Below are 25,281 nucleotides of genomic sequence, written 5' to 3'. Positions count from 1 at the left end.
GGCCAGGTTGGAGCCGGCTGCCGCCGAGGAAGGGACGGTGCTCAGAGGCTTCCAGCCCCTGCGCGGCAGCCCGGACGGCCGTGCCGAGGAGCCCCGCGAGGGGAGCGGTGGCGACGGCTGCGAAAAGCCGGGTGTCCCCGCCGGGCCGATGGCTGGCAGCCGGCCCGAGCCGCGGCCCGAGGCCCCCGAGCTTGGCCGGCGGCCCCCTCGCCGTCTGCGGTCGGCGCAGAGCTCTCCGGCCGAGTCCGACGGCGACGACAAGGATGCCATTCTGGTGCAGGGTACCTTGGTGCACACGACGAGCGATACGGAGTCGGACTGCGAGGGTAAGGACCTCGACAGCGACGGGACCCATGACAGCGAGTGTGGGCTACACAACGCGGCTTTGTCCTCTGGGGCTTCGGACGGTGCCAGTGGAACCCAGGAGGAGTCAGAGGACTCGGAGGGGTGCAGCCACAGTGATGACACCGCAGATAGAGATGAAACTGAGTTACACCCGCCAATTTCGAAGTGGCTCCCCAAGGAGCTGGATGGTTTTCTGGAGCATGACTCCAATGAAAAAGCCCGAATGCTAATGGACGAGCACTTGAGTCGCTTGCTCGCTAGAGGGGAATGCCCTCCAGAGCTTCCAGAGGAAGAACAAAGACCTTCAGCTGATCATACATCTCTCCATAAGGCAGCATTGGCTGAAAAGACTTTTCAGCTGCCTGCTTTCTTTAGTGGACTACGAGTGAGGAAAAAGGGATTAGGCACAGAGGACGCGGAGACTGTTACAGAAATCAAACCGAGGGAGAACGATTTAGCTCTGCTGAAGTTACGACAGCCTGTGAAGAAATCCAGTATTACATCAGGTTTGACCACAAAGAAAAAATCAGCTGAACCTAAAGCAAGTCCTACTTTCCTGGAACAACTCTCCCACTTGTTAAACATAGACGTCTCCAAGAACGATGATAGAACCGAAGATTCTGGTGAAGGGTTTGAGGAGACCGAGGACAGTGATGAAGCTCAAGAGAACAAAGCCCCTGGCAAAACAGAACCACGGTTTCCCTCTGAGGATATAAAACCTAACCCTGCTGAATCTGCATTGGACGTCTTTAAAGCTTTATTCACACGGCCTCCCAAAAAAGAAACAACTGCAGATCCTTCAGAGCTGGAAGCCCTGAAACGCAAAATGAGAAACGAAAAGGAGTCCTTGAAAGCTGTATTTGAAAGGTCAAAATCCAGACCTGGTGATGGACCATCAGACAAATCTGTAGGTTGAGTTACTTTTTCTTCCTAAAATCTGGAAGTATATGGATATAAAACATTTTCTTGTTTAAAATTAATGGTGGGGACTTAAGGTCAAAGTGTCGGAATTGTCTTCTACTTTGGCAATCTCAAATTTTGGATTCCAAACTAAAGAAATCTTGGGGCTTTCAAAATTGTTGATCATCTCAAGTTCTAGCAGAAATCAAAGAGACATGGTGATAATTACAGATTTGGATTAAAAGTCAGAAATTAAACATCAGTTTTTGATTTTAAAAGATGATTACGAAACAGTTGCCCGTATATTAAGTAGAGCTTAAAATGAGTTTTGTGTTGTAAATACAAACTGTAATATTTTTTAATAGTCTTCCAATCTCCCTCTGCTTTCTTTCTTTAATTATTATTTTTTTAATTATTATTATTTTTGAAAGTACTATTTCATATTACCTTTAGAAATAATTCTAGGAGACCTGATACAAGAAGTTGTGGATGATCTTCAGTTTGATTTGTCCAAGACAGATGTATTCACACAGCCTTCCAAAAAAAGAAACAACTGCAGATCCTTCAGAGCTGGAAGCTCTGTAAAATTTAAATTTAAATAGAATTTTAAAGTATTTTTTTTCTTATTTACTTACATATGTTGGCTTTACAAATATGGAGAACTATTTAACCTTTTGCAAGTATAACTGAGTACTTCTAATTAGACCACTTAAGTTATGGTTAAATCAAATATTTGCAAAGTTAATATTCCTATGCATATGTAGATTTGCTGATGTAAATTTTTAAGAAATGAAAAAAATCTGTGCTATTTATAAAAACCACAACGATAAATGAATTTGAGTGCAATTTAGACTCTTTAACTAAATGAGTAACTGTCCCTGTGCCCCCCAACCAAAAACTCTTTCAGCTACGTCTCTGGCAGATAGTATCAGTCCATAAGATTGTTCTTGTTGGCTAACAGGGGAATTACCCGAATGATTAAATTTGCAGGATCTCACCCTAAACCTGAAGCTACATAAGTTAATTTGCTGTGTTGGTTGTACACTCTTAACATTTTTACTCTTATGTGTAATTAAAATGTTCGTAAAAGATGACTGACAACTGGGCAGACTGCTACTACCAGTTTTAAGTAAATTACCCGTGGGGAGGAGGAGAAAAGAGGCACTCATTGGCCCTGGCATGTACAGCAAATGCTGTTGGTGTGTGCCCGTCCCATTCCTGGGTTGCTGGTTCCTGCTTACGCCATTCCCTGGGCTGTGCTGGCGCAAGCGTCTGTGTGGCTCACAGCAACCCGATGCGGGAGGCTGTCCTCACGCCTGGTGAGGGAGGAAGCACAGGAGTCAGCGTGAGTGGCTTTACATGTCTGCTCAGCGTCTGGTCTAGTACACAGGTACATTTTCCCAGAGCAAAGCCAGTGCAAAAGGTCTTGCCTTTCCTTTTTCCTTGCCCAAATGGGCCTTTTATGGAGCCACTTTCATACAGTGTTCTGCTGTTTGCTGCAGTTGTGTTTATGCCATTGCTCGTATGTTGTAAATCATATTGCAGAAATGTTGTTAGAGTTGTAAAAACCAACCAACCAACCAAAAAAGAAAACTCTAAAATGTTCTTGTTTATCTCCCTCCACCCCTCCTTTAAAGAATTATTTCACCATTCCAATTGACAGCGCAGTCCCATAACCAGCTGCAGCAGCACTTTGATGTGGCAGCGTAACATACTATGTGGACTGAGCAAGCTGCCAGGGGTGTGGCAGGAATTTTTTAAACCAGCTCTGCTTCCAGAAAATTATATTGTTAAATGATGTCTTAGGTGAATCCCACTAATGTTTACTTGTAGGAGACGTGCAGATGGGGCTTTTCATTCTTGGAAAAAAAATAGATAAAGGCAAAAAAACCAAACTTATTGACCTCTTGGTTCACCAAAGTGTAGACAGCCTTCCATACTGATGTGAACAGTTTCAACACAATCATCATATGTCACGTGCATTAGGATATTTTCCTCCTCAAAATTATTTTTCCATACTGATTTCTTTGTGTCCCAACTAACTGAGCACTTTTTGGATCACTGGAATGAGACAGATAGCTATTCTTGCGTACACATGTAGAGCTGGGGATGGCAATTGCTGTTTTGGAATTAATTGATACTGCTGACTTTAATTTTTTATTTTTTCATAATTTTAACAGCCTGATCTGAGTCCCTCAGAGCAAGATGACAAGACTCCAGGGAGACTCCAGACTGTCTGGCCACCGCCGAAAGCAAATCATGAAGAAGTGAAAGTAGGATTGAAGTACACAGAAGCAGGTAAAACAGAGATGAAGCATTTGCAGAAATTAGTTTCTGACATTTTTGTTGTTTAAGATAGAGACAGTGATAAGTCACAGTATTTTCTTATCTGGGAAGACAGACCATACTCAAATGAGTGACAGTACTCAGCTAATGGGGACTTGCCAACCTTACCCATTGGCTCTGGCAGTGACCCTTCCAGAGTCTAGTCTGATGTGTGTGGTTTGCTTTAGGTAGTGTCACACTGTTAAGTCCAGAATAAAAGTAATTATTATCACTTTTGCAAATTTTGTATAAACAGAGGAATGTTAATATCCACTCAGACCACGTGTATAGCTAGCCATGTGTATTCTCATATACAAATGTATAAGGAGGCATTTCTGAAGTGCAGTGCTAACTAGTCATCAGATAAACATTCCACAAAAAGACACTTTAAAGGTTTTTGTTATATAAATACTTATATCACATATTTACAAGGAAAGAGCGAGTATTACAGGTGCCACAACCAAATTTGTATTACGTATATAATAGGATGTCCTTGTTACTCAGAAGTCAGTTCTGAACCATGGAATTGTCTGAAATACTGAAATGAAAGACCATTTGTGCTTCATGCAGCTCAAGATTTTAGAAAATACCATGTCAAAAGGATTAAGTGGAATTAAAAAACAAGCTTTTCTACTGCCTTGCTGTGAGAAAGTGTGCATGGTGATGGTGTACATTTCTTTCCAATTCCAGTGAATATCCATCTGGCTTTGTATTGGAGAATAAGTAGGAATCCTGAACCTACTTCTTTATATTGTTCAATGTATTGCTTTTTTCTCTCTATTTCCTGAGCTTTCTCTACCTTCATCTTTATTTTTGTTTTGTTTTATGATAAAGAAGGGATGTTAATGAAGGCAAAAAGCTGTTTAAGATTCAGAAAACATTTTCCCCCCAGGTTTTGGCAGGATCAACATGGTTTTAGTGTAGGCAGAATTGAATTTACATTGCCTCTGATTGCTCTCAGGTGTGTGTCTATCACTAGATGACCAGCACAGTGGTTTTTTTTTTTTTTTTTTTTTTTTTTTTTTGTGCAAATACAGGTATTCAGCTGTTGATAACACCACAGTCTCTTTCTGTTATGCTTAGATTCTTATTATAGGCTATGTGCTTTCTGTATTTAATTTTCCCCAGATAAATATTTTTTCTTCTAATGACTATAATCATCTGTAGCAAAAACACATGCTGTAAGAAAAAAGGAAAGGAAACTGAATTAACAAAAGCTCCAGATTCTACTACTTGCAGAGAAATTAGGTCATGCTTTCCTGAAATTTGAATAGAAAGGACAGACTGGCTTAGAGCCCATGTAAATTGTTACTCTTTTGTTACTGTGATATTTTGGGTGGCAGTGTCATCAACATGCTGATGGTTGGTTTGCTAAGTCAAGTTTTTATACAGACCAGATTTTTCAGTTCATTAGTCACTCCAGTGTCTGGCAGAGAGGGATCTGAATGAAAACAAATCGCTGGTGATCCAGCTAGGATGAGACAGAAGCAGTGCTTTTAAAGGAAATAGGCAAAGACTATATTTTAAGAGTGTAGCAGCATTATAGGTATTAGCTGGTTTGCATTTCTTTCATCTCTGTTAATACTCATGGATACCAAGAAAGCAGTGATAGCAGCAAGGACACTCTAAACACTTAGAAGTTGCATGTGATGGGTCAGTTACAACAGTTGGCTTCTCTGAGTGCTAGGAGGAATGCCTTAAAGCTTTATACACGGGAATGTGTATATACAGTCTCCTGCAGGTGAAGGATAGCACTGTTTATGAGAGCAGCACAGATGTAATTAAAAAAAAAAAAAAAAAGAGTTTGTATTGAAGGTTGATCTTGCTGCTAGGTTGTTGTCATTTTTTTTCCCATTAATTGAAAGTTATGATGCAGGATTACTTCGACACTCAGTCTCCGCAATGTATCTGCAAAGAAAGTACCTGCGTATAGTGACATTTCCCTTCATGCCCCTTCCCATCCATAATTCCCTCCCTGCTACCGGTACAGGAGGAGCTTCTTGTCCACAAAGAGTGTTTCCTAAAAGTGTGATCCAAAGCAGATTATTGATGATCATTGAACTTTGTCTGTTCTCAAGCTGTAACCTGAAACCCATCTATTACTACAGTGTCTTGTTCTGATGTCTCTGATCAAATGAAGAGTTCTTGATTTCAGAATCCAAGTCCAAAATTGTCCATGGCAGAGATCTTCCTCCATTAGTTTTCCTGAACAGATGATTATTGGTACTGTAGAGCAATGCTAAAATGACTGACTTTAACTTGCAGTCAACAGTTAGTGTTTTAATTTCAGTGATTAGGAGTTCCATCTACTGAAACAATAGGAACCTGTATACAATCAGTAGTAGTAGGCAGAATTATTAGGTAAATTCATTTTGGGTTTTAAGCCAAAATAAAGCTGTCATAACTGTGATTACATCCAAGGAGAAGAGATCTGTGGACATATGCCTAAGTACTTCTAACGAGGTACAAGAATCCATACTTATTTTATGAGGTAGCATAGCTTTTTCATTTGTCATGTGAAATTAGTGTTTGAAGAAAGGCTGTTTGAAAACTTGCAAGCTGGAATACTGTGATCTTTCTCACAATTCTGTTCTAAGTCTTTGATTTACTTCCTCCATCACCATGCAATACGACAGCTATGACAGGAAGGTAGAGAGATTGTGTGAGAGGATTACTGGCTTTTTGATCTTTTCTCACCTCCTTGCCATGTTTTTCCTCATTGTTCTTGCTGCCTAGTGGAAGCAAGAAATTCAGGCTTAATTTGGCCTGCACAGCAGACATCACAGTGACTCAGAGCAGCTTGGAGGAGCAGCTAACTCCCTCCTGAGGCTCGTAGTCTGGCCTGGTATGTGGGAAACCAACTGAAAAGCAAATGGACATAACAAGGAACACGTGTGTGGAACTGACTAGGCCTGTTAGCAATATTAGAACTGAAAGAACTCCTCACCAGATTTTTTTCATGCCTTTGATAACATCTTGTGTAGCCATAGTATTGTCACTCCCAACATTTAAAAATTACCAGTAAATATCCCCAACTCATGAGTTGCAAATTTAGAATTAAAAGGATGATATTATGAGATTTTGGCACACCTTATTACTGTTTTCTTAACCTTTAATTCCTGTTTCCATAGTGCGAGTGACTGCATCGTCAACTGTCTCTCTGTAATTAACACAAACTGCTTCCATAGGTCTCTAGAGAAACTAGAACTTCTTTGAAGTTTGTCAGTCTAAAAATCCAGCAAGACTGTAGTACATTATAGTATTTACATCCCAGTAGACTGGAAGGAGGGTATTTTAATTTATAGTTACCGGTTTATTCCATGGAAATCTTTACTGTATACTCAAGACATTTCTGTGCATACTCTGCGGGTCCTAAACTTCAATTATTCTGTTTTCAGTAAAAGCTTCTTTTTCTTTTTTTTCTCCATAACTCTTAGAGTAATTTCTCCCATTGCTGAAGCATTACATCTGATAGAAGGGTGGATGTGTCAGCTGTCAATCAGTGTGAGAATGCCTAGTCACTTGGAGGAGACAAATTCATGTCTATAATGAGTGAACTCATCTATGATAGTGGATCGCGTAGAATCCACATACAATGAATCTTAGCTGCTGCATGTGATTGATAAGAGCTTGCAGCTTGCCATGTCCAAGAAGGGGAGTTCAGAGTTGAGTTCTCATGTTCATAAAACTACTTATGTTTGAAGAACAGTCTCCATGTTGAGGAGATACAGAAGAGAAGAACTTCAGGTCCTGTGATCCTTATTAAAATGTGCATTTAGCCATCAAATTAGTTTTCATATAAAACTGAGAGTACTTCATCCTTTGCTTAAGCAGAACAAACATTGTAAAAATGTTGAGAGAAGTATTTGTTATTCTGGTCAGAGAAAATGTTGAAAGAAAATCAAGTTGAAATATTCATCCATTTAGTGCTCTTTTTCATGACATGCTTTCTTGTTAATTCATTTTTTTTTTTTTATCTGACATAAAAAAACTAACCCTGTTCTCTCATTGTCTTATACATCATATTCATCATACTTAAATCTTGCATGACATCTTGTTGTCCACACGGAGCCACCATTTATATATAAATATATACACAACCATATAGGCTGTAAGCACAATTTCTGTTTCAGGGTAAATAAGGAAACCAGACGGTGACTTAAAAAAGTCTTATTAAACAGAAAGTGTCCAATTCAGTTGCAAATGACATAAATAAAATGATGGCAGAGGTTTACTCCCAAGTCTTCCATATATTAAAGCCTTGGTCCCCTATGCTCTGGGTTCCCAGTAAGAAAATCACTTTATGGTCATGACGTAAATGCAGAGAATAACCAGCTTATATGATAGAAAGAGAAGCATAATGATCTGAACAAAGAGATGAGAGATAAGCTTTCATATCCGTCTTTAACATGGGCTTCTGTTGTTGCCTCAAACAATTTATATTTGTCTCTACAACAGACATAATGCTTGATGTTAGTATACTGAAGGAAGTTTTAACAGGTGATGTTAATGTTGGTTTCATCTTAAATTTATTAAAAAATAATTAAAACTAAATAAAGGCAAGCCCTTGCCTCATATATATATATATTAATAGATAATTTGGGATTTGACTTTATTAAATGAAAAATCTTGTTACATGGGTACTCCTGCCTACTAGAGGACATGGAGGGCTTATGAGAAAGGAACTTTTCTCTCCCCATCTCAGCTGATACTGCCATTCCTACTGTGCCTTTGGAGATTGGAATAAGAAGACAGACATCTATTAATGCTGCAGATTTGTTGGTAAAACGCCTGGGTTCCATTTCCAGCCTTTATTATGCTATCTTCTGGAAGGACTTCAGGAAACACAAGTGTTGACCTTTCCACACTTCAGTTTACCCATCTGTAGAACTGGGATAAGAATCCTGACCTATTTTTCCAGCTAAATTAAATCCCTTTTCTGTTTAGAGGTTACTAACATTATATAGGAGAGAAGAATGGAAAAGAATACTGGCTTCCGATATTTAAATCTGCAAATAATAACACAGGATGCAAATTGTGCCTAAGGCCATGTGATAAAACAGTTGTGCCTTTCTATGCACAGGGCATTATATTATTACGGGGTAAAGGGGGAGAAGAGGTGTGACTCACTTTTTCAGTGAAAATTTCTGCTTTATTTCCATGTCTATTTAAATACAGCAGTTTTAGGAGACCAGTTGGTTTTGAGTCTGGATGCATATTACAGCAGATGCCTAAAAAGGACGTTTCACATTATACAAAGCCATACCTGAATACACACATCTGTGTAGCTGTAGATACCATTTTGAATTTATATACAGAATTTATATACAGAACAGCATTGGTCCACTCAAAGTAGAAACTTGATTTTAAACTACACTTTCCTGTTGAAGAGATTAATCTGTTAACTGAATATAATGAAGACAAGTTCTGTGAATTCTTTTCTTCTACTGTAGTTTTTACTTTGAAATGCAGGCACCGCTATGGGTCCTACCAATGTGGCATTGTGAAGGCCCAAAATGGTCACAGGATTTTATGAGATGGTTATTGTTACTTAACTAAAACACAGTGAAAAAGCAGTTGTGTACAGCACAAGAAGAATGACCTTGTATTTTATTTCCCTGGTTCTGTTTCAAAATATATGAGGCCCTTTGTGTAAGACAAATGCCTCTGATTTTTCTTGCATTCACTTCCTTGTATCAGATCTCATTCTCCAGTCTCATTGTTCACATGATTGAGGTTCTGTTTGCTGCAGCATTTGAACAACACTGATTTACATATCAGTCCAAATGAAATCCTGAATCTGAACACCTTGAAGCTTTCTGAAAATATGAACCTGGATTCAGAACTGCTCTGGGGCTTTCTTAGTTAAAATATGACAGCATCCTTGCCAAGTATGCCCTCTCTGCTACGGCCCAGACACGTAGTCTTATCTGAAAAAGAAAAAACAAGCCACCACATCTATTTATTGTACATTTCATCATTTTGTACACATCTATGTCTTAATGTCTGTCAACTGCTCTAAACTCACAGGTTTCTGAGAATATATCAGGGAAGCAGTGTCCCTGTGTGTGTGTGAACACATTATGTTCCTACACCCACATCCATCCATGTTCGAATAAATGTACATGTATGCTGCATATACAGTACACATCCATTCTCAGTGCATGCTTACTATATATACTATATAGTGATTGAGAAGGTGTTAGAGATCTACTATGTAGAATAAGTGTTAGGTCTTTTAACTTTGTGCTGAATTAAGTGGATAGGAAGGGTTTGTTATTCATTAAAGAAATGCTTTAATAAATTTGTTCCTCGTATTTTTGATAAGGTGTAATTTATTTGCCATATTGCACTTGTGAACGTGATCCTGAAATAGATTATTTGATATATGTAATAGGACATATATTTAGAAAGAAATCACGTTGAATGACCCCAACAACAGTACATCTAATACTGCCTTGCTATGAGGATGATAATCACAAGTGAAACTTAATTTCAGTTATCAAGTAAATGAACCATTGCTGTAACCTCACCTGTGACAGGCGGTGAATGATCAAGTAGATAGTTACTCAGGTGACTACTTCTGAATAGTGCTTTATATTGTTTTGCAGCCAGAAAGAGTAGAAGCTATTTTCTTCGTTTACATAACAGAATCAAGGGGTTGCTGGTTTTTCCTTTGGGAGGCCTGCTTTTCTGTGGGTATCATTCTGTTACTCCCAGGGAGTTCAATAGCTGTTGTGTAGTTACTTTGTTTTCTGTAGTAAGTTAACAGCTATGTCTTCAGGAACAGTACAGGTATTATCTCAATACTCAGACAGTGTTTAAATACCTAACTAATGGTGTGTTTGGAACTTGTTTCTCTACATGTTCCTTTCCAGCTGTCTCCCTTCTCCACATCTTCCATATTTTCAATCTAACAATCTTTAAGGTGCAGAAAAATGATCATTTTAAATTTTAGGCTTGCATGTTTCTTCCTTCTGAAGGTCTAAACATTGTTCAGTAGACATGAGGGATGTCTGCTAATTTCTTAGGCTGGGGAATTGATTTCCATCTATGTATTGAATTACAGGGCTGTAAAAAAGTTCAGGTCAAATGGGAAGTAAAGAAAGGAGGAAAGGTAGGAGTAGATGGAATGGGATGGGGGAAGAAGGGTTAGAACAATGTGACAAAACTGTATTCAGTATAGTTTAGACAAACCCTTATCCCTAAACAAGTCAATTTTAATTTCTTAGTTCCAATGAGATGCTTAAATGTTAAACTTGTTCAAATTGGTTCTGAGAAAGTTTAAGGCTTTCTGTCAGTTCTTCATAAACCTAGGCTTTGGGCTTTCACTGACCAATCATCTTATAAAAAACATGTACACCGTGATTTATGTGCTTAAAGCATTGCAATCTTCTAACATGTCAAATAAGTTTCTATATTTCTACCAAATCTAATTCTTTTGTGTAAAAAATATGCTTTAAACACCAGTTCAAGACAGAAGAGATGACATGTTTTGTAAGATGCTCTTGATTATTTCTATTGGGGAAAAAAAGTGTGAACGTTTGCTGCCTTTTAGGACTGTAGCCCAAAAAAAGACTGTAAAGCTGCATCAATACATTTGTGGAAATAAATAAATAGCTAAAAAGAGAGCAGCTGTGGTGAGGAATTGCACTTCTGGCACCTGGTGGTTAGAGCAGAAAGCTGCACAGGAAAGTAATGGAAGAGAAAACAAAGGCTTCAGTAAAAGAGAACTGGAAAGTGATGGGACCAAGCGTTACCAAAGAGGGAGACAAGAATAAGCAACTCTTGCTATTCAGAAATTTAATGAATTGGCTCTATTTAAAGATAATGGATTCCTCAAGGCACGTACATCACACTCAAGTTTTCTGCCTTCTGTAATTACTTTTAAATTATTTGATAACATTATTTTGGATTTTTCATTTGATGAGTTTAATAAGTAAGATTTTTTACAAAAATTAATGTACTTTAAATGCCTTTAAGCCTTTGACTGTGTACTTGAAGTTTTGAGATCATGGGGAAGAAGGTTCTTAAACTGTTTATGTAAAGTTTTGAGGAATAACTCATCTATTTGAAATGTCAGTTGTGGAATTTTCTGTGTGAAAGGTTTTCATGTAAGATTTTACTTAAGCTGAGAGAAAGTAAGTGATTTGCTTTGTTGTCAAAGAAGAAAAGGTAACCTTGGAATATTTTGCATCTAAGTTTGTTTGAAACTTTTCAGGGATCTTAAGAAATGGCAGGAGGCATTTTTCTTTCAGAAAGTCAGCATGTTGTATTTTCCGGAATCAGGTGCTCAAGGTCATCTTCTCTGTGCATAAAGGGTCTTCTGAAAAAAAGCATAATCAGCACAGTTTTGAACACATACAGGATAATATCTTAAGTTCACCAGATTTACCAGTGAATGCTCGTACCTTTTCTTTTAGAAATGCTAATGTTCAGTGCAGCTTGCTCTGCATCATGACAACGATTTAAATGAGCATGTATATACTTGTAAATGTTATTGGTTCTTTGTGTTCAAATAATTTCTTTGTAATTACACATCTGACCACATTTTAAGCATTTGCTTGAATTGTGTAGGCTGTTCAAAACATCTAGGGTTTATTTCACGTTTGATTTTCTATTCATTTTCTATTAATTAGGGAAAAACATGCATATTACATATTACAGTATCTTTGCAAAATAGTGAAGCATGCCTCATACATTACTTGTCATTAGTAATATCATATTATATTTTATCTCTACTATCTGGTGGCATATGTCATGTGTTGGCTATTGATTTTTTTTAACACTGACTGAGGTATATGCTTATAGCAATGAATAAAAAGCGGGGAGTCTGCTGGACTCTCTGCTAGGATACATATTTAATGAGTGTAAAAATATAAGTGCCCTGTGTGAAAGTTGAATACAATCTTACTAATGCTTTTGTCTCTAGCTCACCTAAAGCTTTATGAGGAGGGACCACCAGGTGGGTGGAACAGCGTAATGTTGTCTGTCTCTGTCCAGTCTTTGGTCTCTCTTGTTATTGTAAAGGTGGTATGTACCTTTCCTTGATAGAACAGGAATGATAAAGGCAGAGAGTCTGCAGTACCGACTGGTATTTAGGACTAAAAAATCAATTAAGACTACTGTAGTTCTGTAGTGTAGATGAGGAACTGTTTTCATTATTCTAGCTTGAGGGGCTGCAATTTCAGTTGCAGCGATCCTGCAACAGGATACTGTATCCTGCTACAGGATACAGTACTTAGGTCGGTTTCCCTGACTTTCAGATCCATCCCACAATGCTGTGAGTCAAAGTTTGCAAAGTTGAAATTTGACAACAGATCAGAGGGATATCACAATAGAGAACGGATATATTACTTTCCTCTAATTTGGTTGTGAGAAAACTCCAGGTAAACATAACCCATTTTAGGGAGTATCTTCTGTCCCTAACGCTTGGGCTTGTTATAATCAGGCAGTGCTTATTCTAATGAGCCTTAAAGGGAAGACTGTAGCTGTAGTGAGAATTGGGTTGGAGACCTTTATTCTGAGGTTGTGGACTATACTTTTCCGTTGTGAGATGTTCCTTATGTCAAAACAAGATAACAGCTGAATTTAAGCAAAATGACAGAGTGAAATAATTTAATAAATGTTGAGAAATTTCATAGCAGCATACTTTTACAGAATTGAGTAAATGTTGCATATAGAAATGGCAGCTGATTGTGTGTGTGTGTGTGCAAGAACTAAATTTACCCTGTACTAGTTCAGTATTAGACAGTTTTGGTGGATTAAAGGAATTACAGCTTTTAGATGATGATGTAAGTGAACATGATACTTGAAGAAATTAATCCATATGACTCTGAAGCCCTGTCCTGTTGCCTCTGAAATTTCATGATGAAAGTCTACTTGTGGTTGTTACATGTACATTAGTACATCTTAAAAAATAAAACAGTATTCAGGCATTTTTGCATAAATAAAGCAACTTGTATTGGAACTGTTACAGCTTGTTAGAGTTCCCCTGCACATTCGATCAGTGATCTCAGGTTACAAAAGTTATGTTGTCTGTGCAAACTGTCAGTAAGCGAGCATCTGGAGAGTCTGGTCTGCTCGGTTCATCTTTCCCTGATGACTCAATTGTTGGCATTTTCCATTTCCCTCACATGAAGTAGGATTCTGATGGTGGTGTATCGGCCACAGAAACACTTAGATCTTTGGAGTTCCAGGCCACCCATGTAATTTACTGCTTGCTTGGAGACCAGGCAAATGAGCATGCTGTTCAGTTTATCCATCCCATAAAAATGTCATATTTTTTCCCCTCCTTTCCAGTGGAACAAATAAGTAAACATCATAGAGTTGGTTCATGAAACAGAAACTCCTACCACTCAACTCTGCTCTAAAATGTGTTAGCAGAGATTTGGGCTGTAAGTAATTGTTTACAGCTATTGGAATAGCACTTAAGAGATGAGTAATTCATTTTTAGTTTGGTTTCATTTCAGGGATCTTAACTTACAATTGGAGAGATTGGGAGAATTGGAAAGGAGTAACTTGCCATGTTTCACATATAAACCAACTTACTCTGATTCATATTCCAGAGCAGAGTATTCTTGCAAAATTACCTTGAATGTCCAAAATGGTAGAAAACACTGCTGTGTATCCCAATGCATTGAGTACCTCTTCCTTTGTTTCAGGTCATTCTGTGTTAATGTTTAAAACTCAGTTATTAATATCTTCAGACACCTCTTCTGTTAACTCAGTTTTCAATATGCAATTAAAACATCAGACTGTCAGCCTAGAATACTTTTTGCCAGTCTGTATGAAGACACTAAGTGTTGCAGAATTTTTCTTATTAATTTTTAGGGCCAGGATGGTTGCTTGGAAGATTCACGATTTCTTTCTGCAGATTGTTTTCCCTTTTGAAGTTAAAAATCAGAAGCTTTGTGTATACTTTCATATAAGAATACATACCATTTATATACATATATACATATGCATATATATGTATACAAACATACATATATATGAGATACATTAATATATTTCCAAAGTAGGTTTCTGGAGGCACAGTGCTTTATTATATCTACTGCTTCTACTTCCTGGCATAGTTATCAGATAGGATCACATCATATAGACAAAAATATAAAGCTACTAACACTTTATGTAGCAAATTAGTGACAAATAGGACACTCAACTGCAGGTCCACACAGAAATATTATCAGGTAGACAGATGTGCGTGCTTTTGCAAGCAGCTGTGATTTATAGGCATGCCAGTCCCTCTGTGGCCCTTGGTGGACTCCCTCTGCTAGCTCTATGTCTCTCTCATACTGGGGAGCCCAGAACCAGACACAGTGCTCCACATGCATCTTCACCAGTGCTGATTAGAGGGGAAGGATCACTTCCCTCAGCATGCTGGTAGTACTTTCCCTATTGCAGCTCAGGATACCATCAAGTTTCTTTGGTACAAGGGCTCATTGCTGGCGCCTGCTCCACTTGATGTCCACCAGGACCCCAAGGTCCTTTTCTGCAAAGCAGGGTTGCACCCAGCATGCATGGGTGCCTGGGGTTGTTCCTCCCCAGGTGCAGGACTTTGCATGCCTCTTCCTTTGCATGTTCCTGTTAGCCCATTTCTCCAGCCTGTCAAGGTCCCCCTTGATGGTCCCACAGGTGTATCAACGACTCCTCCCCATTCTGTGTCATCTGCAAACTTGATGAGGGTGCAAAGACTCAGCAACTCTACACTCTGCACATACATTCATAAATGAACTGGAAAAGTGAGCAGGAGATGTTAAAGCTTGCACCTGAAATGAAATTAGTAAGTGTAGAAAAGAGTAAGACCTGAGAATGCACAATGGAAATTTATCTCATGAAAATGCCAAAATAAAAAAGCAGCTAACATTTGAAGACAGGGATAATGGCAAAGGAAATCCAAAATTAAGAACTTTAAGTTTTGCACTTGAGAAAGAAAGAAATCCTAAGGGGAAAAAAAAAAAAAAAAAAAAAGAAATCCTGAATTCACTTATATAATGAACTCTGATCAGGTCATCACTCTTTAAATACAAGACTTTGATAGGACCTTGGTAGGGTCTTGGGAAATGTCATTTCAGTACTCAGTAGTGATCAACCACTGGTGGTAGGAAGCAGTAGGACAGAAATAAAAGACAAATATGTAGATCACTGTAATGCCAGTGCTTAAATGTCCACATTTTGAATTTGGTGTGAAACTGTAGTTTCGGAAGGGAACAGCAAGTTTGATCAAAATTATGGAACATGCTCTTTATGAAGAAACACTATATATACTAGTATGCTGTCAACTGAAAAAGAAATAATCAAGGGGTTATGATGGAGTTCTTTAAAATTGTAACAAATAGCAAATGGGTAAATAGTGAACATTTTTCTTCCAGTGCACATATTGCAGACATCAAATGACACTAACAGGTGCAGATTCCAAATAAACAAAAGGGTCTTTACCTAACGTGTAATTAATTCTTTGCTGCAGGATGTTGTCTGCTTCCAGGAGTTTTAAAATCAGCAATGCACATCCATGAGAGGAATCCACTTGCATGCAAACTGTTAAATATGAAAACAACATCTGTGGTTTAAAAAGTTCTGAATTGCAAATCATGTTGCTGGAAGAGCAGGGAAGAAAAGTATGGCTACCTTTTTGCCTGTTCTTACTTTTTTACATCACCTGTGTCTTGGCTACTGTCAGAGACAGGATACTAGGCAAAATAGACTTTTGGCATGGCTCAATGTGGATACAATTTTGTTCATTATGAAGCTGAATGATTTTTATTTCAGAGTGACAACTGGGATACATATGGGATACATACGACTAGTCATCTTACGTATTACTTCAGTGAGGAATTTCCTCACAAAGTAATGTGAGCTGAAATATGTAATATGTGCTATATTTTTAGATTTTTATTTTGGTAAGACTCAGCCAAGCTTTTGTGTTTGGCTTCAGAAGTTTAGACCTGTGTGCTTTAAAGTTTCTGAGGCCCGAGGTGTTTTCACTGTCTGGTTTCTGGTTTGAGTTTTGTAACTATACTGTTTTCAAGTGATGAGAGAGCTAACTCCCCAGTCTAACTGGTCTTTTGCTGTACATCTAGTGCTAGCTTCCTGAGAATGCCCTTCCTCACAGTCCTGCCACTCTACACTTGGCAGTTCTGTTTACCTCTGCAGGCACTTGTTGCAATAGGAACAAAACAGGGACTTTGCAATGTGTTCCTGAACCTCCATAGATCAGAAATACATATCATGAATAATCACAGACAAAATAAGGTGTTTTTAATTAATTCACTGACTGTTATTTCCTTCTGCTTTGTAGTGTCTTCTGGAAACCAAATTAATTTCCCATAAGAAATCCAACTCATTTTCCTGTTTTAATGTTCTACAACAAGTTTATCTCTCCAAATTAGATACAATCTTTCACTTACACAGCTATTTTTTCTCTAATATGACTCAGGGAAGCCCTGCTGTGAAATATGCTTGATTGGGTACATCTCAGGTACTTTCACTAGGTGCTAACTATTTCCCTGAAAATGATCTGGGTAAATTTCAGAATTTGGAAAAGTGATTTGACCTAGGCCAGAGGCATCTCTTTGTCCTGCTTCTATGTGCAAAGAGGACCTGCATGATTTACGGTTGGTGTATGTTGCCTAATGGATTTAAAATACATACAGCAAACCATAGATGCAAAAGGTGCGAATGTAAAGGATGAAAGTACAGAAAAACAGTAGTGGGGAGGGAGGGAAGGTTCATTTTGTTATAATTCTCATGATAATGAAGTCCAAGTGAAGTTTTAGTATATCTGATGATAAATCTGTATGTTTAGCAAGACTGCTTTATATACCTGCCTTATCTACCTTCAACAGCAAAACATGGGATCAAATGGAAATTTAAGTTTCACATTAAGGAGATTTCTGTTTTTACAGTTACTAACCAGTTTATTTTTCCAACAACGTACATACAAAATGGAAACCTCGCACTGCCATGCTTTTTCATTAACTAAGTTAAAATCACTCTATATCTTTAGTTTTCACCAAGGCCTCTGTCCAGCTTCCTGTGTACTTTGCCAACATTTATGTTACTTTAAAGCAACTATTTTATTGAAACATTTTTCAATATCCTGGTACATAGAAAATACTTTTCTAACTACCAGAAGAGGTAAAAAAAAATATCTATATCTATGCCAAATGTATGTCTGCTTTATCTCATTATCTTAGGAAAAAGACAACTAGTCTTATGATGGTTTGCTTTAGCAGCAGTGAGTTACAATTAGTGACTGAAGGAAGCACCAAGCTGCATAAGTAACGAGTATGCCCAAGTAGGTCAGAAACCCTCCAACTGTTATAATATTTTTCCTGGGACAGTCTCCTCTCCAAACAGAGAAAAAAGTGTACTAGAAGTAGTAAATTAAAATTGTTAGAGCTGGTTGGAACTGAATTTGTACAGTGAGATTATTTACTTCTTGATTGTTTGCCTTATGTGAATGACTAACATTCACATTTTTCATTGTTTTCTCAGTAATTAAATCCTAATTTGCTTGTGGTCACTTGTCAGGGTAAGAGCATTTCCCATCTGATTTGTATCTGGTTTGTTTGTTTAAAAAGCCCTTCAGAGTACTGTTTGAATTGGGGATGGCTAACTTATTTATGCCTTACAGCCACTTTCTTCCTGGCAGGCTGTTTGTAGACCAGGCAGGCACAACAGAATGTTTCCACCATCAGTCTTCTGTTATCCAGGATAATGAAAGACTTTAAAACTCAGAAAATATAAAAATCTTGACATTATGTAAACCAGGGGATGTGCTGAAATGGAATGCAGTAAAGAGCCACACCTTTACACCAGGTCAGCTTGGGTCTGAAAGGGGAGATGGAGCCAGGCTCTCTTCAGTGGTGCTGGGTGACAGGACAGGAGGCAATGGGCACCAAATGAAACACAGGAGGTTCTGTCTGAACATCAGGAAACACTTTTTCACCTTGTGGGTGACTGAGCACTGACACAGGTTGCCCAGAATAGTTGTGGAGTCTTTGTGCTTGGAGATACTCAAAAGTCACCTGGACATGGTTGTGTGAAACTGGCTGTAGGTGTCCTTGCTTGTACAAGGAGTCTGGACCAGATGACCTCCAGAGGTCTCTGTAACTTTGTGCTTCTATGATGATTAGCTTCATTCCCATGTCAGTCTGAACTTCTTTAAGGTATTGTAGCACCATGTAGTGGGAGGTCTTGTTGCAGCATTGTATCTCAGCTGGCTCCATGAACAATCCATCAAAACAGTACTTCATTGGGTGTTGGTTTTTATCCAATAGGTATTTCTTTTTATTATTTAACTAGGAGAAACTACAATGGTAGAAGGAAACTAAAGAAGCTCATGCTTACTGCACAGTAGACAATGTTTTAAATATGTTACAGTATATCAATGTATGATACACTTGTTTTTATGTAGTAACAGTATTTTAAGTAATGAATTAGGTTTATTAGTTCTTATAATCTAGTAGTTGCTAAGCATACTTTTATTTGGGATAAGCAACTATAAAATAATCTCTACTTTCTATTTTACTATACTTTATAACAAAGTTTAAACAAAGCAATCTCAAGAATTTATTTTGGAACTTTCAGCTAGAAGGAGTAATGAAAAGCACATGCCTTTGGGACTTTGGAACATAAATACCTTAAAATGATGGTATCTTGCAAAATGTCTGTCACGAAAAATAACACAACTCATTTTTTAAAAATTCTTTAACTGTTTTTGTGCTGTGTTAGGTTTAATCTGCTGGGGTTCTTCCATCATTTTGTGGTTTCACAAACATTCATGCCAACGGAAGAGAAGAGGCAACAGTTAGGAGTGGGTAGACGTGAAAAATCTGATTTAGGTGCAGTAGAGGTCTATACTGGCACAAGTTCATACCCAAATCCTAAAGAATGTTGAGCACTGGGCAGTCCCAGAGAGACAGTAGATCTTTTGATAAGATTGTTAAAAGCATTTTGAAAGCCTGTTGTTTGCTCTGGCTATCATGTGACCTTAAAGAGCTAAACTTCAAGTCACAATGTTCATAAGGTTCATGCCCTGCAAACTGAGCACTTAAATAACTGAGGTGCCAGAAGGGTCACCAAGTGTTCTGGGGACCTGAGGCAGCTGTTTTTTTAAGTCTAGTTTAGGTGAATGGATAAGCAGAGTTTGTGTCCAAAAAGCATATCAAAAAAGAGTTAGCGGAATAAAATCTGAAAGTGTGTAGATCTAACCACTTACGATTCAAAGAGAGCAGTTAGGCAGTTTTTCCATGATGGGAAGAAGCTCTAAGGAGAACCTTGTAAGAGAGGATGGAGGTGTTCAGACGAGTGATTCTGACTAGTTATAGTATTTATGGTTTTTATTTTGCGTCATGTAAAATATCAAACACTTCCTTCAGTTTTGTTTATCAATTCAGTTGCTTGGATATAGCTTCACCTGCCTCTCAAAATATTTGGAAAAAAAAGTTTTAAATTAAAAGGTTCCTCATCATACAGACTTGAGGGTCATGACTAGGTTAAGTTTTCTTTTCTTTTTTGCTCATGTATTCCCAAAAGAAAAATAAGAAAACCACCTAACCACTGAAACATTTTACTGATCTGGTGCTTTGGTCCATATTTTGATGATCTAATGCTGTTTTACTGGTTCTTATGTTCCAGGGGAATAGCATTGGAGAACATTTTCAGTAAAATTTAAACTCCTTGGACTATTTTGAGTCCTTGTTGAAATTAGGATCTGATTCCTTTTGATTCCTTTTTTTTTTTTTTTTTTTTTTTTAAGTTCAAAAAGCAGAAGCCAGCCAGGGAACTGGAAATGAACCGTCAGATAAATTTTGATTTGGAATCAGATGGAAGCGAAGCCTTAACAGAATGAACTCCAGTTGCTTGTTTAGGAGGGCTAGTAGAGCATCTGGGCCAGTGTCTCACGGGAGACAGGCTTTTCTTAAATCATTACACAACTGTAATGAAAATTCTTCTCTTTCTTCTTTGGTCAAATGTAGCCACAGTATGAAGTGAGGGACAGCGTAGCATGAGATACAGGTTCTGGAGGTTCATTTGGTAAATCTACATTACAGCCACCACTAAAATATATATAATCAATGCTCAACATTTTCAGTTTTTCATTGCTGACATAAAATTCCCTGGCTTTAAGTGTCATTCTCTGGGTTTTGTTATAGCCACTCCAAATTAAAAAGGGTTATGTACTATGTAGTATATTTTCCCTCGGAAGTTACTTAATCTCTGTAATTAAGCTTCATATGACAAACCTAAGAATTTTTTGTATCTCTTGCTGTTGGATACTTTTTCAGATCTTTGTTTGAATTTGTGATTAGTCCTGTATCCAATTTGTATGTGTTTAATGACTGTATATTTACAGTTCAGTTTAAATCATTTCATTTAATATATGCTTTTTTAGAATGTATGTGTGTGTGAATGCATGTATATGTCATAATATATCCCATCAGATCTACTTTTATCTGCAAAGCTAACTCTTCTGTTTCTTCTTGTTGTTCCAGTCTGAAATAACTCCACCCCATCTTTCCCTCTTAGCATGGAATACCTCTTTGCTTTATCCTCTGTTCTCAGTAAGACCGCTGAAAATCTTGCCATGTGGTCTCAGAACAAAAATGCTAATTACAACATTGCATTTAATTTTCCATCACCATTTACAGAAGGTATTTTATTTGAGAGCTTGCATCTGCATTCCGGACCTCATGGTGTAATATGAAATACACTATGCTTAAGACGTCATGTTGGTTTCTGACTCTAATGGAATGTACTTTTTTATCTTTACAGAGTACCAAGCTGCCATTTTGCATTTAAAGCGGGAACACAAAGAGGAAATTGAAACGTTAAAGGTATACTTCTGTAATATTTTTTTTTCCCTGACTGCAATTTACAGATTTAAATAGTGCAACATATATTTAACTTCAAATAATAAAAAATGCTTTCTTTATAAAAGTAATTTTCAGTTGACTGTCAATTCAGTTTAAATTAGTTTAGTTAAAATCCATACATGTGCTCACATAGGATGGCAAAAAGTAGTTTTTTATATTTCCATTTCATAGTTTGTTTGTTGTACTCACTTAGCATGGAAGATATTCTTCCCTCTATCTCAGCAGTGCAGTACTTTTACATTTGCTTATCATATTAGAGCACTGACATTTAACTACTCACTCTTTCTCACCAAAACATACTTCTCATTAAGCAGACCACATATAGCAATCATCAGATTAGTATGAGTAGAGTATTTGTATTACAGAATGTTTATGTCTGCACAAAGGCCAGGACATAATACCTTAAAAGCTATTCAACTGAGAACGCTGAGTTCTTTGAGTAGATGGGGTAGAACGATGGTAGCAGCTGGTGGCATGGGAAGGACAGGCAAGGAGTCTCTGGTCTGTGCAGTGAGCTCAGTGTTCTGCAGGAGTGAAGTGCACTCTTTCCTATTAAACATCCATTGAAATTCAGCACAGGGAAATGCAAGCTGGCACTGAAGAAAATATAGCAATAATGTACAACAAACGTTTAAAATACCTGTTACAAAGAATAGTGTAACTCTCCCACACAAGAACAGTACAGAGATGGAAAGGGGGTTTATTCTTTTTGAGAGGTTATTTCAAAGAATACATAGGCTTGGTGAGAAACAAATCTGTGTTTGCACATTTCCAGCAACCCTGGAAATAGTAGTGGCAGAGGAGGCAGGTACTCGTAGCGGTCCAGAAAGACTGAAGCTTGCCATGACCTAATTACTGGAGTGTTTTCTCTTTCTTTCACCTTTCATGAAATTCAGATATTTTAGTTGTACACAATGTTCCGAATTTCACCTTTCATTAAAATAACATCGGTGTTGCACATTTTGTTTTCCATAAGAATATATCTGCAAAAACCTGTAGGAGAAATGGATTCATTTGTTTGCTGCTCATAACTTTGAATGGTAAAAATATGCTCTTTCAAATCAGATTATTATTTTTTACCTGGATTATTTGATTTTTTCTCATGTATTGTCATGTCTTGCTGTTTAACTGTAGTACTGTGTTACCTTGTTTAGTAACAAGGAAATTGTGAATGGGTCATTTCCAGGCAGGTACAATTGTGAAGTAACTTTCAACGATGAGTACACCATAAAATCTCACCATTTTATATATATATATATATATATGTAAATAGAATTTGAAGTGAGCTAAAATGCAAATATTTGCTGTTCATGAAGTGGAAGAGTGATATAGTGGCAATTTCCGACAGATTGTTTACTTATATTTTATACATTTGTTTGGCGATTATTTTGATGCTTGATACTGTTTTATCTCAGTCTATTTAGTTCCAAACCAGAAAAGGCTATAGAACTGTTTTGTAAGCCTTTTAGGTTATGACAGTGATGTGTAAGATCTGTATCACAATGATCAGAAAAATAATTGATGCAGAAAAATAATAAGTTTACGCAAGAAGAAATTCAAACAAGGCTTTTTGAATTCAATGTAGGAGTTACTAAAAAGTCACAAGAGACCTTACACAAAGTTCTGTTTATAAGATTAATGATTTCCAAGATACAGTGTAATTTTTCATTTTACAATATTGAATGACAATAGCAACTTCCTGTATCAAAGGCCAGTTGAAGCAAATATTCTGTTTCCAGTAGTGTCCAGCAGTGGGTGCTAAGAAAACAGGTAAAATGCAGACTGTAAGAATGCCTTCTTCCCATACAGCGGTTTTGTATTTGTATTTTGTATTTGTATTTGTATTTTTCATTGGCAAATCTGAGTGCCTTCATTGTCTCCTACTCATTGTTTCTACTACCACTGCCTCCATGCCCCTTCCTTAGCAGTGTGCTTCTTGATTTTTGGACCTCAGCCCAGCCTGGTATAAGGCATCAGACTCATGAAAGATACATGGTAACTAAACTGCAGAGAAATGCTTCCCAAGTATGCCATTTCCAACAGTTAGTATTTTAAGGTTTTCCTGAAACAGAGTCTGTACTCAGGTTAAGATATACAGTACCAATGAATAAATGACAATATCACGTGCTTCTGTGACTTCTGAATGCTGTGCCTTCTGAACAGTGTTCCAGTTTTTTCTCTGTATGTCCTTGACAACAAATTCCTTGTACTAGAATGTGACCCTTTGTAGATGCATCCTTTTTGTATATACAATTGTTCAGAGCTCTTTAATTCTCTGGAACATAAAAAATGCAATATAAAAATCTCTATATAGTGACACACTAATAATTTGAGAAACACTTAGGATAGAGATACTGAATTCCTATGTTTTGAATTCCTATGTTTTTAATATGTCCTGTGTCAAAGGAAGGTCAACACCTAGTTATTCAGTCTGTGAAGAGAATGTCAACTCTTACTGCAGCATGTTATTATTTATACTGAGTGAAATCTGTCAGTCAGATGCTGTTTATCTGGTCATGTTGCTTTGGTAAATCATAAATAGTTAGTTCTGCTTTCAAGTTTAAGTAGTTTTCTAAATGGAAGGGGGTGTAATCTTCATTTTTTTTTTTCATTTTTTTTTTTCTTTTATTTATAGCCCATCTACTTTGAGAGGTTCTTTCTGTGGTGTTCAAACATTCTAAAAAACATTTTTTCTCGGCACCTCTGTTATTATCCTTTATTGTTTTGTATTTTATTTCATAGGATTTTTTCTTGGGTTTTGTAATTCATTTAAAAATTAGTGCCTTGCTTCAGTCTGTAATAATACTTGAATATAACAGCAAAGAGACATGATACTTTTTCATTCTTTATGTTACCAGCATTTGCACTGGTAAAAATAGAGTGCATTAAAAAAGGTCAGACATTGTCTGTGTATACTTTCTAGTGTCTATTCATTATTTGAAGAAAGGCAAAAATGCCTTGTTTTAAGATCTAAAACAATGAATTGCTACATACTACTATATGTGTAGAACTTCACGGTATAAAACTTCATATGGGACCACATAGAGAAGTCATATTGTGTCATGATTTAGTGTACTACCCTGTTGCATTTTATACTTTAAAGATGTAACAGAAAAATATGGTGGTAGATATCCTGACTATTGGAAGTGTTTGAGTTAAATATGGTTTTGTGTTATGCACTGAAGAAACCTACAGACAGAAATTTCTCTGAACCAGCTCTTTAGCAATGTGGTCCAAATTCTGTATTGTGTATTTATGAAGAAAGCTGTTCATCATACTTTCCGTATTAAAAATTAGGAGTGAGACTCTTTCTTAGTCCTAAAATGCTCAGAAAAAACATAAGGAGCGCTTGAAGGTATGTGTGGGGGAAGATTCTCAAGAAATTATTAAACTGCCCTCTGAAGGTAAAAGCAAACAACGAAATCCTGTGTAGGGGAACTACAAAGAGTACGGTTATAGGGCCACAGCAAAGCATTGTAGAGGTGGTAGATAAGCTCAAAGAAGCATGTGTTTTTTAAGAGGATCTTCACTGCTGAGTCGATTAAGCTGAGGAGGCACTGTTCAATTGGAATGGTCTGGATTTTGAGCAACTAAGGTTATTGTAGACATTCCTTGCCTAGAACAGTTAGTCCTCAGCTATGTCAGAGAAAAAAAAAAAAAAAAAAAGTTATGCATAATCTGTCCCATGAATTTATATATATCATGGCTTGTTAGTGAGAGGTCTGTTTACTCTTCAGCAATTAGGAAGTATCTTATACTTCTGTCCTGAAGGGTATGTAACCTAATTTTTCTTTCTTTCTTTCTTTCTTTCTTTCTTTCTTTCTTTCTT

At 37.3% G+C, this 25,281-nt stretch overlaps 1 protein-coding gene across 4 annotated transcripts in view; it reads left to right on the top strand.

Moving 5' to 3' along the window:
- Positions 1-25,281, top strand: part of FMN1 (formin 1) — a 191,366-nt gene that overhangs the window by 51,033 nt on the left and 115,052 nt on the right. For 3 of the 4 annotated variants that reach the window (XM_035326848.1, XM_035326846.1, XM_035326847.1), the window contains exons 4-6: positions 3,426-3,543; positions 12,503-12,535; positions 21,352-21,413. In XM_035326848.1, coding sequence (XP_035182739.1) covers positions 3,426-3,543; positions 12,503-12,535; positions 21,352-21,413 — 213 coding nt within the window. The remainder of the gene's footprint in view (positions 1-3,425; positions 3,544-12,502; positions 12,536-21,351; positions 21,414-25,281) is intronic. The other variant, XM_035326849.1, reaches the window with a different exon arrangement.

Source organism: Oxyura jamaicensis, chromosome 5, assembly GCF_011077185.1.
Source record: "Oxyura jamaicensis isolate SHBP4307 breed ruddy duck chromosome 5, BPBGC_Ojam_1.0, whole genome shotgun sequence".
In the NCBI taxonomy this organism is placed as follows: Eukaryota; Metazoa; Chordata; class Aves; order Anseriformes; family Anatidae; genus Oxyura; species Oxyura jamaicensis.
The sequence above is the reverse complement of the archived record's forward strand: the minus strand, read 5'-3'. Positions and strand labels throughout refer to the sequence as shown.